The 17,146-nt window shown below is 38.1% G+C and overlaps 1 protein-coding gene across 1 annotated transcript; it reads left to right on the top strand.

Moving 5' to 3' along the window:
* On the top strand, positions 1-6,772 carry LOC127985466 (urokinase plasminogen activator surface receptor). The gene is made up of 5 exons (XM_052587472.1): positions 1-115; positions 204-320; positions 5,525-5,656; positions 5,847-5,957; positions 6,115-6,772. Exons 1-5 carry the CDS (start codon positions 67-69, stop codon positions 6,519-6,521), a joined length of 816 nt encoding a protein of 271 aa, XP_052443432.1. The 5' UTR covers positions 1-66; the 3' UTR covers positions 6,522-6,772.
* The last annotated feature ends 10,374 nt before the right edge of the window (positions 6,773-17,146 follow it).

The raw sequence follows: 17,146 nt of genomic DNA, 5'->3' as shown, positions 1-17,146 counted from the left end.
TCAGAAGCTATATAATGAGCGCTGAAAGAGGCGCTTTAGTCTTTTTGTTTCAGCTCCTGATCAAAGATGGATCTGCAAATCTCAGTTTTTCTTCTGTTCATCCTTTTCACTGCAGGTAAAAAGAACAATAGTGTTTGTAACGTTGAGTAAAAATACAGATCACTGGATGTCTCACTTTATATCATTCTTTTTTATTAATAAAGGACACTCTCTCTACTGTTATGAGTGCATGGGTCTGACGGGATTTTGTGTAAAAAAACCGGTGATGTGTCCCTTCGGCGCTTCTAACTGCGTGAGTTCAACAATGGTAGTAGAAATTGGTAAGTCCAATATGATAAATTGAAATTTAGGCACCTTATATGTTTGACTGACGGTCAAGCTGCAATTTACTGATGCTGCGACAGAATAATGAGCGTATAATATTGGCTATAGTTTTATATTTCATATTTCTCTATTTTGCTAATTGAACAATGAAATGTGTATTACCAAAAAAATAAAAAAAATAAAAAAAATAAAAATAATAATAATAATAATAATTTAAAATGCACAATTTTGTATTTTCTCTAAATATGACACGTTGTCAGTTGTTTTTCTTTTTTTATTATTATGCTATAAGGCTTTTTTATTTTATTTTATTTATTTTTATTTATTTTTTGCACACACTGCTTGTTTTGTTTTGACATATTTATAAATACATTTTTACACCTGGCCACTTCAGGGATTTTCTCTAATGAAATAATTATCCAATCGGTAAAAACCATAGTGTAGAAAATGCATTTAAGAGGGATTTATTTTTAATTGCATCTGGGTTTTGAAACCACATATATAGCCACACAAGAACGTGTTACAGTCAGACATGACAGCTTATAAGGCAAAAAGCATAGCCCCGAAGCTGACATATTTTCTGCAAACCGATGCGGTGACATTAAATGAAATTGAAAGTAAGTTGCAGACATTCAACACACAATCAGGGGCGTTGCTAGGATCAGCAGAGATAAAGGACTTGGCCCCAGTTAAAAAAAATAAAAATAAAAATGAAACAACGATTATTTATTTAATGTTAAGTAAAATTAGAATCAATTAAAATATCGACATATCACTGATATATGTATACACTGATATATATATAATATTTTGTTGAGGGAAAAACACCAGTGTGGAGGGATATGTTAATGACGTGAGTGAGTGCAGGGACAACTTGCTTGTTGGTAATTAACATTTAAATTGTTATCCATTGTATTTTATGTTGTTGGGTATATAATACGAAAAAGTAGGTACTATCTTACAGCGGTTTGCAACGATTCTCCTTTCCCCCACAATGCATTGCATTACGTCACGTTGGGGAGAGAATTTACCAAAGCCCGCCTTGAGAGCATTGAGAGTGACTAGAGAGACGAGTAGTAGACGAGAGTATTCAGATAGCGCAGATTATAGATAAATAGATAAATACATAGATAGATAGATAGATAGATAGATAGACTAGATAGATAGATAGATAGACAGACCAACAGCAGATATCGACCAACAGCAACCCAAACGCACTAACTTCCCTACAGCACAAGCTTCCCAATGCAGTTTCCATGGGACAGCACCCACACAAGCACCTGCCGAACACAGCGACAGACTATGTCTACTATGTCTATGTCTATGTCTACGTTTGCAACAACATTTTCACCGGAGGAAGAGATAAACGCTTAGAAATGCTCATATAGCTAGCATGATGCCTTTTATTTCTAGGTGACAAACACAAAGTTTACCAGTACTACGACACTATGACAAAGGTTACCGGTACTTATCTGAACTAACGTCATGTTCACTGCAACTAGATATAAAGAAAATGTAAAAAGTATATAGTCTATCTATATTAACAATTGTTAATTGTTAATCAAAATCAATTCACATGATTGTAATAGTATTAATGTAATAGTAATAGTATTAAACTGTAGTATTAGTTAACATTTACCAATAAACTGCACTTCTACAGCATTGTTAGTGTTAATTTCAATATTTAGGCTTCTAATAGCCTATATTATTGAAATCGAAAAGAGTATTTGTTAACATAGTTAATAAACTGTGAAGTAACATGAACAAACAATGAACAGCTGTAGAATGAACAGGTTTTTATTAACTAAGATTAATACAACATATTAATAGCATTCATTAACGGATGTTAAACTCATTCCTACACCCCTGCGTTATTCCATAATCAGTCCTTCCAGAATTAGGCGATCGCCTGATTTAATGCATAATCAGACAAAGGCCGCATATTTATGCGGGGTCGCATTTTTTCAAATACACCGCTCTTTTGCCGCATAAATTGCCGATTTCAGGAAGCAAAATATGCTGGGCTAGCATGATTTCATAATCCCTGTATTTTCGTTGGAAAAAATACACATATATATTAGCAGAAAGTTTAAAAATGTTGCGTTTACTTCACACAAGTAAAGCGCCATTTTCCCCCTATTCGCTTGTTAAGTCTGACGTCACGTAGCAGCGCTTCCGTGTCCAGTTACCACGAGAAAACAACAAAAGGTGCTAATATAAACTCACAATGTGATAGAATACTAGCGAAAAAGTTATAATCTTAACCTTTAACTCCATACCGAAGTCCCAGATAGCCAGACAATGAAAATATAAATATAAAAATATATATATAAATTATTTGTGTTTGGGACGCTGTGAGCACGGAGACTGTAGTGTATATCGTAAGTTTGAAAGCGTTTAGCTTAAATTATTAATATGAATAAACAGTGCTCATAAACGGCTGCTGAGGTCGTATTCTCAAGTGAAGCGAGTTGAGGCTTGGACCCGGAAACAGCGCTTCTTACGTCATCACTTAACAACCGAATTGCCATGGGAACCTTATGAAGTGACGTAATTACGTGACGTGAACATCATCTGCAAACCCCACGGTGAAACCAGGGTGAAACTTGAAGCGCACAAATCATTCTTATTTGCCAACAAAAATAAGCACAAAAGAATGCGCTAAGCAGTTTCCCGATTTGTTACATGACAGTGGAGCCAAATTATATTGCGAGAACTTGTGGGAACTGCGGTTTGATGAAATAGAGAAAAAAAAGGTGATTCCCCCAACAGCCACTTCTCACTAGGCTACTAACACTGTTGTAGTTTCATTGAGAAGTAGATGCAACTTTACAGTTGTAAAATTGCACTTTTTTGTATCAGAACAGTACCAAAAACTTACAGTTGTAATTATATTAGTAGTATGTAAAATAATTTACGTTGCAGTAAGAGATTGCAACTTAAATATTCTGTGATTTAGTATGCTCGCTTATCATAGGAAGTAATAAGAAATTACTCTTTACATTTGTCACGGCGCGGTAGAGACGGCGCCGTGGAAGAAACAGGGTCTGGGTCCAAATTTAGGAAAATAACACTTTATTACACCCGAGAACAAAAAGGCCAACACGGCAAAAACAAAACAGAAACAAATGACGTGACAAACCAAAACACGAGAATCAAGAACCACAGCATATACAAATGACGATTAACGCAACCAGACAGAGTGGTGTGTGAGACGAAACTATATACTCGTGAGCAAATTGGGAACAGCTGTGTGAGTGAGTATGTGCACAGGTGTACAGAGTGAACCAGGTGTGTAAATGAATGTGTGGGTGGGTGAAAGTGATGAGTCCGGGAGAATGGAAGTGGTGCCCTCTGTTGGTGAGAGGGAGGACCACCGAGTCCGGACTCATGACAACTTTAAGGTAGTAGCCTAGTGAGAAAAAGTTGTTGGGGGAATCACCTTTTTTTCTCTTTTTCATCAAACCGCAGTTTTTGCAAGTTCGGGCAATTTCATCGCATAAAATTGCAAAAATATCCTGCATATTTCATCGCATTTTTTAAGAAAACGTGCCGCAAAATCAAGGATTTTTGCCCGCAACAATCACAAAAAATTTTTTGTTTTTCTGGAGGGACTGCATAACATACATGTCTTAATATTATTCCTAAAATGTGTTGCTGTCTTTTATCTTGAAATTAGCTCCTTGAAGAATTGAAGAACAGATAGAGGAAAGCAGGGGCGAAAGTACCATTTTTCAGAAAATTATAAATTTAAAATATATTGTTGTAGACAGAGATGTATTTCTACTGTGGTCAGTAACTCAGAAATGTGGTCTATCAATACCAGGTGGTATTTTGTAGAAATGAAGAAAGACTTCAGTATACTTTCACTTTGAACATAAGTTGCATATTGTTACTTTCAACCCCGTCGGTTGGGATGAAAGTAACACAACCAACGCTATCTCACAACCAATTCGTACATATTTTACGAGGTGGCTTATTCGTGCGAATTTGTACGACCTCACTCGTACGATTTTAAAGATTTTGTCTAAACCCCAGTGACGGTTAGGTTTAGGGGTGGGGTTAGGTGTAGGTCATTCGTACAAATTCATACAAATTGTGCAACTCGTAAAATACATACGAATTGCCGTGAGATCGGGTTGACATAACTATATAGGCCCTAAGATAGATTTTTTTCTTTTTGAATTATTTTTATTAAGTATACATGACCATGACCTTAATATGTAACTGCAAACATATTTTATCCTTTATTTTTGCAAAACAAATTATTAAATTACATTTTCATATTTTAAATTTAAGTTTCTCAAACCCGACTGTACAAACTTAAAATTGTTTAAAATATTTTTTTGTATTTTTATAAAAAGAAATTCAACAGAATGAACAATATACAAATTTCATTACATTAGCATAGTATAAATACTAAACATAATGTAACAGTAGGCCTATTCATGTTTCCATCCAGTTGTTTTTATGCATAAATTCAAAATGTGGACATCTGGAAACACTGCAAATTCATAGGTGGAGATGTAAAAGCCAAGGTTTGGCTAAAAACTAAATATAACTAAGGTTATAATAAACAAAATAAATACTTCTTGTAACTGCAGCGGGACTGTAACTGACAGAAACTCCTGACATTTAAACCCGATTTACTTTTATACTGAAAAACTCTAAAAAAGCAAACTTTAGGATGTGTTAAATCACCAAATAACCTGTAAAATAATCATTTACTGTGACACATGAAACAAGAAAAAAATTACAACTAATTTGAAAAAAATTACCATTTCAATAATTAACTTTTTTTTACTGGAAAACAGCTTTGCAGACCTAACGTGATATTTCTCAGCTCCGTCAAGGATTGCATGCTGAACATGCTGTCATAGTTTGGAATGCAAATGCAGTAAGAAAATGGCTTGTTACTTTCAATCCCATGTTACTTTCGACCCCGCTCTCCCATATGTATCCATTTTGTGGAGACCCATTTATGTGGCAAAGTGTAAATGGAACAGTTTATTTATTTATATATTTATTTATTTATTAAAATCTGATCCAATAAGAGATAACACATGAAGTGAACAGGTGTAAACCTGGAGGTTGGCAGGGACTCAGAGCCCTCTGTTCTCAGTACTGTATATCTCTCTTTTTCCGCTGGTTGCTACGGCCCTGGTTTAAGTGGTCTTATCCGTATCATTCATGTTTTCAGGTAACATCAGATCCAACATGAAGATTAAAGGTTGTTCTCTTGGCTGTAAAAGTGGCTCCATGAACCTCGGCATTTTAAAGTCATCTTATTCCTGCTGTGGCACTAGCTTTTGTAATGCCAAAGACTCTCCAGGTATTGTACTTTACTGACCAAGTCCAAATGACTTCTTTCAAGTCATCACTCATATGACATTTAATCAGGAACAAAATATAGAGTGGGACTCCTATCAATAATTGGAGCAACTAATGGAGTGTTGTTTCATTAGATGTTATGTTTGTAGAAGAATTTCAATAAATAAATAAATAAATGTTTCTTTTTGTAGAACCCAATACAATTGTTCGCAATGGAAAGACCTGCTACTATTGTGATGGATTGAGCTGCTCAAACATATTGAGCTGTTCAGGGAGTGAAGACCGCTGCATTACAGCAACAGGTGAGAAACTATTGAAGGAAGAAGATTAAAGTTATTATTTGTGCCTTTTTATCATTAAAGGGTCATATCTTTAAACTTTTACAGTACACATTTACCATTGGCCAACTCATATACTAACTCAGGCTGACTCAATCTAATATTTATTTCTTTTTATCAGGGTCTGTTGAAGGCCAGGCAACTGTGGTAAAAGGCTGTGTTGCTAAATCCATTTGTGATTCTAAAACATTAGCTAATCGTTTTCAGGACATCTCATGTTGCAAGGGGAACCTGTGTAACGGTGATGAAAGTGTAGCCGAGAGCATCACCCAGAGCTTCATCCAGAATATCACCCAGAGTTTCATGTATGACGATGATGAAAGTGTCACCCAGAGCTTCATCCAGAGTGTCACCCAGAGCTTTGTGTATAACAATGCTGAGAATGTCAAGTATAGTGATGCTAAGAGTGTCAAGAAGAGCTTCATGTATGATGATGCTAAGAGTGTAACTTATAATGTTGCTCAGAGCGTCTCTCAGAGCTTCTTGTTCTTCTGCACTTCTCTGCTCTTCTTCATTCTGCTGAACTAAATCCAGCAGCTCTGGATTCTGCAGGAAGGCCATTATCTGACATGCTGAATATAGCTTGTGTTTCTTTGTTCTATCATTACAGGAAATTATCACACATGTCCTTTCTGCTTTTTTAAGTTTATGAGTTTAACATTTTGCAGGGTACAGAGCTATGGCTAGTAACAAATCCGGGGAAAAACCCAGTTTATTCATGTATTTTGATAAATAAATAAATGTAATGTAAGCAAATAATCAAATAAAATTTTACAGAATTCATGTTTATAATTTATACACCTGAAAATCAAGCTATGTGTTGGATTAGAACAGCGGTTCTCAAACAATAGGGGCCTTTGCAAATTGAAAAGGGCTCCATGTGTTGTAATAATTTGAATTTAGTTTCAGGGCTGCAGACTGTGACCTTTTCCCTGTCTGAAAAACACAATTGAGTTTATACTTACAGTGTGTCTCTTCCTTTTGTTCCATTCATTTGTAAATGTTTTTAAAAACAATCTTGTTTCTTAAGGCCAAAAGTAGCAAAAGTGGACATTGAAAAAAAAAAAAAACACTTGAGGTGACTTTTACCATTACAGATTTGAAAAACAAAAAGGCGTGATTAAAGAATAATAAATATACCTCTTTGTGTAAAAAAACTTTTAAAGAACTACTGTTTTTATATAGAGCACTCTTGAATTTAAGCTTGAGCAGCAAGAAAAAGAGTGTGCGTATCAGACCCGAAACAGACAAATTTAAGATTTCATCATGAGCATGGTTGAAACATGAGGAGCCGAATTCCACAGAAAAGCAAGACAACAGGACAACCTGTTGTTCAAGACAACAGGATTTTGCAAATCAAAACTGTGCGCCACCCAGTCTGAAGCAAGCTAACCAACCAACTCTTTCACAGAACAGCTTTCAACATTAACACCATTAGAACAGTTATTGACAATTTCAATTCAGAAAAGAGATTGTCAAATTTGGGGCAAGTAATAAAGGTTGATGGTCAAAGAGATGCACAGTTTGACCATCACATGCAAACCCACAGAGCTGGGTAGATTACTTATGAATTGTAATCAGTTACTGATTACAGATTACATGAAAAAAATTGTAATCAGTAATAAAGTATCTTAGATTGCACATTTTTGGTAACGTAATCTGATTACTTTTGGATTACATTTAGATTACATTTGTGTGTGTGTGTGTGTGTGTGTATATATATATACATTTTGCAAAAATATATATATTTAATTCAGCAAGAATAGCCACACTAGCTTCTTTCTCAACTGCAATATATGGAGAGTTAAGACTTACAAAATAATAACACTAATTTACCTTGCTGTTAGAGTTTGCTAGTAACACTGAAAAAAATGTAATGTCCGGGGAATAAATTTTTTTTTTTGTTTTTTTTTGTTGCACAAATGTAATTTATTCTGAAGCAGTCTAATCAGTGCTCTATCAGATATTACTTTAATCAGTATATTTTTTATATTTGCCTTAAATTGATTGCTGTTACGCTTTTTAACTTAAAAAGATTAAACTTTCGAACTTTTAAAAGTTAAATGGAGATGTCTACATTTACGTTGAATTCTTACATGTTATCCTTACATTAAATTAGAATAATAAGACATATATTGTTGTTATTATTATTAAAACGAAATCAGTATCAACAAACTCCATCTGTCCAAATGAATAAATTATGTTATTAGAATAATGTTTTACTTTTTTGACATACAAAAAATGAAATGCTAGAAAACATCTCGGTTACTTATGTAACCATGGTTCCCTGAATAGGGAACGAGATGCTGCGGTGACGTCACCACGTATGGGAACACCTTCGGTGTGACGAAAGACTGAAGCCCTATACCATCCCGCCAATCCTATTGGCCAAATAGCGCTTGGCACCGCCCTACGCATGCGTACGCATCGTATACCTGGGTGCCGCGCGCCATTTTGCTCAGATTTCATGACTGAAGAAGAAGAATGCTATCGAGGTACGGCACGGCCAGGACTGCAGCATCTCGTTCCCTATTCAGGGAACCATGGTTACATACGTAACCGAGATGTTCCCTTTCATAGGTCACTTCGATGCTGCGGTGACGTCACCACGTATGGGAACGCTATACCAAAACGCCTGACGTACCTGATAGCTGGGATCCGAGGAAGCATCTGCTCAAGCGGAGAAACCCGGGAGCCAGGAGCCATCCTCACATTCAGACTGTCTTCGATGAGACTAGGTCGCGGCGGAGTTCGGCGCGATCCGTTCGGCTAGAGAGGTAGTCAAACGGCATCACTGTAAAATAGCAGTCAGCCATGTCACTAATCGTGGCGAAACCCGCGCCATTCGTGATATGCACTGATTAAGGCTGCTTCCAGGACCTCGAAACCGCTTGGTGGAGGTCCGTGAGAAGGGTAGTTTATCCACCGCGCAGATAGCCACATAAATAGCACACTGAGGAAGGGGAGGCGCGTTTCTCCTGTCCGCTCGGAGGGAGAGAACCGCGTATGCCGGCCAGAGCCTACTCTGAGTTCGAAGCCGCGGTTAGACAAACATAGTAGAAAAGCAAAACTGCTCTGATTAACGCGCTCGAGTGGGGAAGAGCGAGCAAGTGGAAAAACTCCAGTGCATCACTGTATTCATAGTCAAGCCGCACATATCGCCCCTAACCAACACCTCGTGAGGGGCCTCGGCGACCGCAGAAGCGAACGGTGGGGGTTAGACGCGAGGCGACTTAAAAATAAACTCAGAGCGCGGATACTTTTTATATTTTACCATAGCCGTAGGCTATCACAGAGAGAACATGTAGAGAGGCTGCTAACGAATCTCTCATGAGTGCCTCCCTGTGATAAACCCATTATACGGCTCTTACCTTTCGTTGACTCATCGCGTCTGCGAAAGAGGAGTTAAACACTGCTCGTAGGAACCGCTGGAAAATGCGAGATGATTCTTAGGGCACAGATGACTCGCTTCCCTGAAGGAATGAAATCTTTTTGTTTGAAATGGAACAAAAACGACCCATAAGGTGTCTAAAATGTAAGTCAGTTAATGATACTTGTTTATTTAACTGAAGATGTATAAAATAAATATCACATTTGCAATCAAGCTGAAAGTCGGAAAAACATCACTCCTGGTCGTGTGATGTTGCACATTTTATACAGAATATTTATAATTTTTCAACCGGAGTGTTTATTTGTGTGTGCTGTTCTTATAGTTTTGATTTCTCTGCGAGTCAGACAGACTGCACGAGCCTCAAATGATGAGACCTTGATACTGTCAATACGTTATCTGTTATTAGTCACTGTTTACACTAAAAGTAATACAATCTGAATCATTCTCTTAAAAGTTTCGGTGATGCCCTAGTTATTGTTTGTTATTAAAAGTTTGATCAGGTTACTTGTCCGGTCGGGCAAGGACAATTCTCTTTCACTTGCCCCTTCACAAAATCCACTTGTCCCGGACAAGCGTTAAATGTCGAGCCCTGGCTAATATACAGAGACCATTTCCAGGTTAAATATTCCATCTCAAAACACTTGAAGTGCATAAGGTAACGTTAGTAACAATGAGGATAATTAAACATTACTAAAATATATATTAAAGGACATGAAATTCCCAGCAAAAACTTTGATAGCTCAAATAATTCCATGGACAGCAAATTAATCCATGGTAGGCAGAGTTTACACTGAATAGTGACATTTTCCCCGTGTCTTTCTTTAAAAATTAAATGGTTTCTGAACATCCATTGATTAAAGGCTGCGTTCCCCTCCATTTTCCATTATGTTGTTGCTGATTTATTCTTAGCGTGATTCTGACACCCCTCCCCCTCTCTGCCGGAAAAACTTGAAAAACATATACAAGCGGCAGGTTTATTAGGAAAAAATATAAACGTTAAAAAAAATTTAGGAGAACCAATGAATTGTGAATGACTTTACCATTGTGTAAATAATATGTAATCATGTAATCCATAAAAAAGTAACTGTAGTCTGATTACGAGTACTTTAAAAAGTAGTTTACTCTAATTACAAGTACTTGAATTTTGGAATCTGATTACGTAATCCTTATTACATGTATTCCGTTACTACCCAGCTCTGCAAACCCAGGATAGTAGGATCATGATCTAGAAGAAAAGAATGTAACGAATGCACACAGGAAACGAGAGATCCAATCGCAGTATTTTAATGGAGACCATAGGAGAGGAAGAGTTGTATAAACTTGTTAAATCATCTAAACCAACAATATGTATGTGAAACCCAATACCATCCAAGCTCCTAAAAGAGGTGCTTCCAAAAGTCATAGATCCTCTTCTGACTATTATTAATTCCTCATTGTCATTAGGATATGTCCCCAAAACCTTCACACTGGCTGTTATTAAGCCTCTCATCAAAAAAACACAACTTGACCCCAAAGAACTAGTTAATTCTAGACCAATCTCGAATCTCCCTTTTCTGTCCAAGATACTAGAAAAGGCAGTATCCTCACAGATACAAATGACCTGCTCTTATCATCTGATCATGGTTGTATCTCTCTATTAGTTTTATTGGATCCTAGTGCTGCGTTTGACACAATTGACCATTCTTTTGCATAGACTTGAACACTTTGTTGGCATTAATGGAAGTGCATTAGCATGGTTTAAATATTTATAACTTAAATGACCGCCATCAGTTCGTAGCAGTGAATGAAGATGTATCATATCGATCACAAGTGCAGTATGGAGTACCTCAAGGCTCAGTACTAGGGCCGCTACTCTTTGTGCTTTATATGTTACCCTTGTGAGATATCATCAGGAAACATGGTGTTAGCTTTCACTGTTATGCTTTCACTGTATTGTGGCCCGTTGAAACACACCAATTTGAAAAACTAATGGAATGCATAGTCGATATAAAAAACTGGATGAAGAGTAATCTTTTACTGCTAAATTCTGAAAAAACTGAGGTGTTAATTATAGGACCTAAAAACTCTGCTTGTAATAACCTAGAACACTGTCTAAGAATTGATGGCTGCTCTGTCAATTCTTCGTCATCAGTTAGGAACCTAGGTGTGCTGTTTGATCGCAATATTTCCTTAGAAAGCCACGTTTCTGGCATTTGTAAAACTGCATTTTTCCATCTCAAAAATATATCTAAATTACGGCCTATGCTCTCAATGTCAAATGCAGAAATGTTAATCCATGCATTTATGACCTCAAGTTTAGATTATTGTAATGCTTTATTGGGTGGTTGTTCTGCATGCTTAGTAAACAAACTACCGCTACGTTCTCAAATCTCAGGCAATTTGATAATACCTAGAATATCAAAATCAAGGGCAGCAGATCCTTTTCCTATTTGGCGCCTAAATTCTGGAATAACCTACCTAACATTGTTCGGGAGGCAGACACACTCTTGCAGTTTAAATCTAGATTAAAGACCCATCTCTTTAACCTGGTTTACACATAACATACTAATATGCTTTTAATATCCAAATCCGTTAAAGTATTTTTAGGCTGCATTAATTAGGTAAACCGGAACCGGGAACACTTCCCATAACACCCAATGTACTTTCTACATCATTAGAAGAATGGCATCTACGCTAATATTAGTCTGTTTCTCTCTTATTCTGAGGTCACCGTAGCCACCAGATCCAGTCTGTTCCCAGATCAGAGGGTCACTGCAGTCACCCGGATCCAGTACGTATCCAGACCAGATGGTGGATCAGCACCTAGAAAGGACCTCTACATCCCTGAAAGACAGCGGAGACCAGGACAACTAGAGCCCCAGATACAGATCCCCTGTAAAGACCTTGTCTCAGATGACCACCAGGAGAGGACCACAAGAAACAGATGATTCTTCTGCAAAACTGCTGGTTTCGTCTGGTCAGAGGAGAACTGGCCCCCCAACTGAGTCTGGTTTCTCCCAAGGCTTTTTTCTCCATTCTGTCACCGATGGAGTTTCGGTTCCTTGCCGCTGTCGCCTCTGGCTTTCTTAATTGGGGTCACTTCATCTACAGCGATATCATTGACTTGATTGCAAATAAATGCACAGATACTATTTAAACTGAACAGAGATTACATCACTGAATTCAATGATGAACTGCCTTTAACTATCATTTTGCATTATTGGCACACTGTTTTCCTAATGAATGTTGTTCAGTTGCTTTGACGCAATGTATTTTGTTTAAAGCACTATATAAATAAAGTTGACTTGACTTGACTCGACTCTGGAGAGACCACAGGGACATGGCTCGACTCTGGAGGGTCACCTGTGGCTGCCATCTTGTGCAGTGGCGCTGGGCTGGCGACCTCAAGACCACAAGAATTGTCCCCCGGGTTATCAATATCAATAAAGATCAAAGTATTTCTGATTCTGATTTTAAGATAGCCTATAGTAGTGTGCAGACTGGTTCATTAATTATTGAAGTGTTTCATATTTTGGAAAAGCATCTCTGTGTAGCCTACGATAAAACGTCAGAATAGGGCGTTCTATGCTTAGGTCACGGTACCTCCGTCTGGCTGTATGTATTTATGTGTATTTCCCGGTATTTCCCAGTTGACGGCAAGGAATTGCGGGATGAGAATCCATTAGATGATCATATGAATAATTAGCATAACAAGTTAAGCAGGCTAATTCAACGTTAATGGCTATCAAGTCCTGGCTATCACAGAGACTAAGATAGCCATTAACGTTGAATTAGCCTGCTTAACTTGTTATGCTAATCGTTAATGCTTCCAGCTCGAACAGATCGCTAACACATGTGACCAACTGTGCAGCAACCTCATCAGAACGCAAAGAATTATGGATATGTTTGGCCAGTTAACATCATCTGGCATGGCAGGCTAGTGTTCTGGCATGAAAATAATTAAAAATTAGCGTGAAAAACAGAATATAATCCTACAAAATGCAGCGGGCTAAAGAAAACATTGTCGGAGCATACCGCCTAAAACTAAATCCTAATGCAAAGATGAGATGACAAGAAAATATAGAGAATCAAGGGGACTCGATCCTTACGAGCAGAGCGACTGATCTAGGTAACTAACACCCTCCTGCCCAGAAGAGGGGCATGTGAAAAGGCTGTGTTGTGGTGCTTTTGCAGACAGCCTGAAGAGCTTGATGACATGTTTGCTTGCGATAATCAGAACTGTCCTATACAGTGGTTCCATTTAGACTGCGTGGGACTCAGCAGCGCACCAGCCAGAGAAGAGTCTTGAGTCTGTGACTTATCACCCACAACCTACCTCATACATTTTCAGTTTCTCATCATTTTTATCGACTCTTTATAAATGTAAATGTATTCATCTAATTATATTTACATGTTAATTATGTAATTGTGTTTGCAACCAAAGAACACTGATTCTTCAAAGAGCACAATTCTTCCTTAATAAAGATAAAGGTGGCAGAATTACATTCAATCTTTGTGTATTTTATTTACAGACATGGCTAAAAAAACATTACATGTGAGACGAGACATTACAAAAAAAAAGTGCATAAGGTTAGAAAACAAAAAAAAAACATTTTATATATTAGATGGGAGCATGGTGTATAATTCTAACATGACACCTTCACAACAATACTTGGACACATTGGTCAAAGCACAGCACACAACCACAATTTTATCAAGCAAAGTCTTCAGCTCAGTCTCAGAGTGGTGTGGACAGTGTCCGGCGATGGAGGTGGATTCACAGGACCTTCCTGTTAATAATAATCCTTTCCATTATAAATCGACACGTTTTATTTATATCACATTTTGTAAGTAACTTCAATGTTTACTCTATTCTATTCCCAGTTCACCAGCCACTTACTTTTAAGTATTTCGGGAGAAGTGGATGAATTCATGTGTTGTAAACATAGAGGTTGTAAATCCAACAGATTTGATTCTCTGAACTGAAGCAGATCATCATTCATTCAACGCTATTGTTGCTGCGGTGTGTCACGTGACAAGCAATGACGCGTCACCATGGAAACGCCGCCCCCCCTCTCACAATATAGTTCCCACGTCCCTGCCTAGATGTACAACATTTAAAACTGATTAACGTTACGCTTTAATACACTGGTAACTTAAGCTCATTTTCTAGCCATGTCATGCTAGTTAACAGTTAACATTTACAGAGAGTAATTGTAACTTACCTTTATGAAAATGCTGTGAACACCATCATGTGTGGTGGAGTGTTATCGAAGGTAAGCTTGGCCTCCTTACTGCTGCTATCCATGCCATTCGTCGCCTTTTTGTCACCTCTGAAACATGGCTTGTACTATTATTTTTCCACGTTGGAAAACAATAAAATGATATTCCATTCTTAAGCTTTATGCCACTTCTATCGTGAGAACGACTATTGCAGTTTATAGGCAGTCAGCATCTTGAACACTGTGTTCTTCCCTCATGGAAAGAAGTCTAGCGTCTAATGCTTGTGCCGCGGATTCCCAAAATGCTTTGCATTCACCACTGGGAAAACGTCATGATGACGACATATAAGCGATCTCTATAGAGCAGTGGTTCCCAAACTGGGGTGCGCGCACCCCTAGTGGTGCGCAGACTGACCACCGGGGGTGCGCCAGAGAATGTTTGTAATGGCGGGGAAAAAGATGGTCTCTTTATTATTTTTACGTATTTAACTGAGGTAAACTTCACATGCGAAAGTTTTATTAAGAAATAAAATTTCACATTACAAGCTATAAATTACTAATTTCATTTTACAAGCACGTCTTTGTCACAATAGCCCCGCCCTGTTCATATTAGGCGCTAACTGATAATTCGTTCATTTATTTTTTTCACTTACTACATTCATCAAAATGGACACCTGGTTAAAAACGGGCACTTTAAAGAACTCAAGGGACAGGAATGAGCCATCTACATCGGCCTCTTGTGTGGAGATGTGCACCGACCACGGCGCTGAATATATTGAAAAACCCGATCAAACAGACTCAGATGATAATGAACGTAGTGAAGAGGCGGGAACAGAGAAACCTAACAGAGATGTATTGGTCAAGAGAAATAGGCCTGCATGCCAGAGGGAGAAAATGTCAAGTAAGAAACGCAAATACAGTGACAGTTACATTGCTTTCGGGTTTACATGGATTGGTGATACAGAAAGTCCAAACCCGCAATGTGTAGTCTGTGGTGAAGTTTTAGCTAATAGCAGTCTCAAGCCCTCATATATGGTCCGGCACTTACAAACAAGACATAGTCAATTGCAAGACATGCCTGCAAGTTTTTTCCAAGGAAAATTGGCAGAACTGCAGAAGAAGAAAAAAATTATCCACTCCCATTCAGGCTTAGGGACTTCCAAAAATGCACAGAAAGCTTCATATCTGGCGAGCTACCACATAGCTAAAAAAGGTATGCCCCACACAATTGGAGAAAATCTCTGCTTACCTGTTGCCAAAGACATGGTAAACTGTATGCTCCGGGAGAAAGCAGCAAAGACGCTGGACAAAATCCCTCTCTCTGACAATACTGTTTCTCGTCGCATTGATTCGATATCTACTGACATCTTCAACCAGCTAATAAGCAGAATAAAAAACAGTGAATTCTTCTCACTGCAAATCGATGAGTCTACTGACGTAGCGAATCTAGCTAATCTTCTTGTGTATGTCCGTTATTTATTTGAAAACACAGTTCATGAAGATTTTTTGTTTTGCCGTCCCCTTGTCACACATTCAACAGGGGAAGATATTTTTAATTTGATGGATAGCTTTTTCCGAGTACACAAAGTTGACCGGGCGCGCTGCGTTGGAATTTGTACAGACGGTGCAAAAGCAATGACGGGGAGGCACAAAGGAGCAGTGGCTCTCATCCGAAAAATTGCACCAGCAGTTTCCTGGGTCCACTGCAGCATCCACCGGGAAGCCCTAGCGACGAAAAACATGCCAGGTGAACTTTTGACTGTACTTCATGCAGAGGTGTCAAGTAACGAAGTACAAATACTTCGTTACTGTACTTAAGTAGAAATTTGGGGTATCTATACTTTACTTGAGTGATTATTTTTCAGCCGACTTTTTACTTCTACTCCTTACATTTTCAGGCAAGTATCTGTACTTTCTACTCCTTACATTTTAAAAATAGCTTCGTTACTGCTATTTAATTTTCGGCTTGTTTTCATTCCGGCTTGTCATCATTCAAAAAAAAAAAAAAAAAAAAAAAACCTATCCAGATAAATCGCGCCATCCGGATGGAGTGAATTTGATTGTGGTTGGATGAGAAGTATAAACATATACCATTCCGACACCCTATTGGTCTGTACGCGATCCATCGCACCTGCACGTGACACAAATCACATCACAGTCCAGCCAGGACATAGACAGTTTTTGGGTTCGTTTATCAAAAAATATATTTCTTAAAAGTAGGGTTGGGTATGGAACCGGTATCCGATCGCCTCAGAGTCAGTCCGCTTAAATTTCACATGAAACCAGCGTCAGACCGGTCTCCTTCCGTCTTTCAGCGCGCTCTTCAATCCACAGAGGCGAAGACCGCGAACGGAGCAGCGCATGCGCACTTAAACAAACAGAGGACACAAGGTATGTGTTTATCGATAGATTGTTAGAATATCCATATCTGTGCAGTTCTTTGTCATAAATACAGTTTACAAAAGGTCACGAGGTAGCAGTCGGTTTCTCATCTGTAAAGTTTTCGCTCATCACACCACAGCCGTTTTCTCCAGCGAAAATCTAACCCTTAACACATATGA

Source organism: Carassius gibelio, chromosome B21 (assembly GCF_023724105.1).
Source record: "Carassius gibelio isolate Cgi1373 ecotype wild population from Czech Republic chromosome B21, carGib1.2-hapl.c, whole genome shotgun sequence".
Lineage (NCBI taxonomy): Eukaryota > Metazoa > Chordata > Actinopteri > Cypriniformes > Cyprinidae > Carassius > Carassius gibelio.
Note: the sequence above shows the minus strand (reverse complement) of the source record. Positions and strands in the feature narration are given on the sequence as shown.

Bases quoted from the DNA above. Each gene is read 5' to 3' on its own strand.
- LOC127985466 (XM_052587472.1), top strand. From the start codon at position 67: ATGGATCTGCAAATCTCAGTTTTTCTTCTGTTCATCCTTTTCACTGCA. The intron at 321-5,524 runs GTAAGTCCAATA...TCATGTTTTCAG, and splicing joins AACAATGGTAGTAGAAATTG to GTAACATCAGATCCAACATG. The intron at 5,958-6,114 runs GTGAGAAACTAT...TCTTTTTATCAG, and splicing joins CCGCTGCATTACAGCAACAG to GGTCTGTTGAAGGCCAGGCA.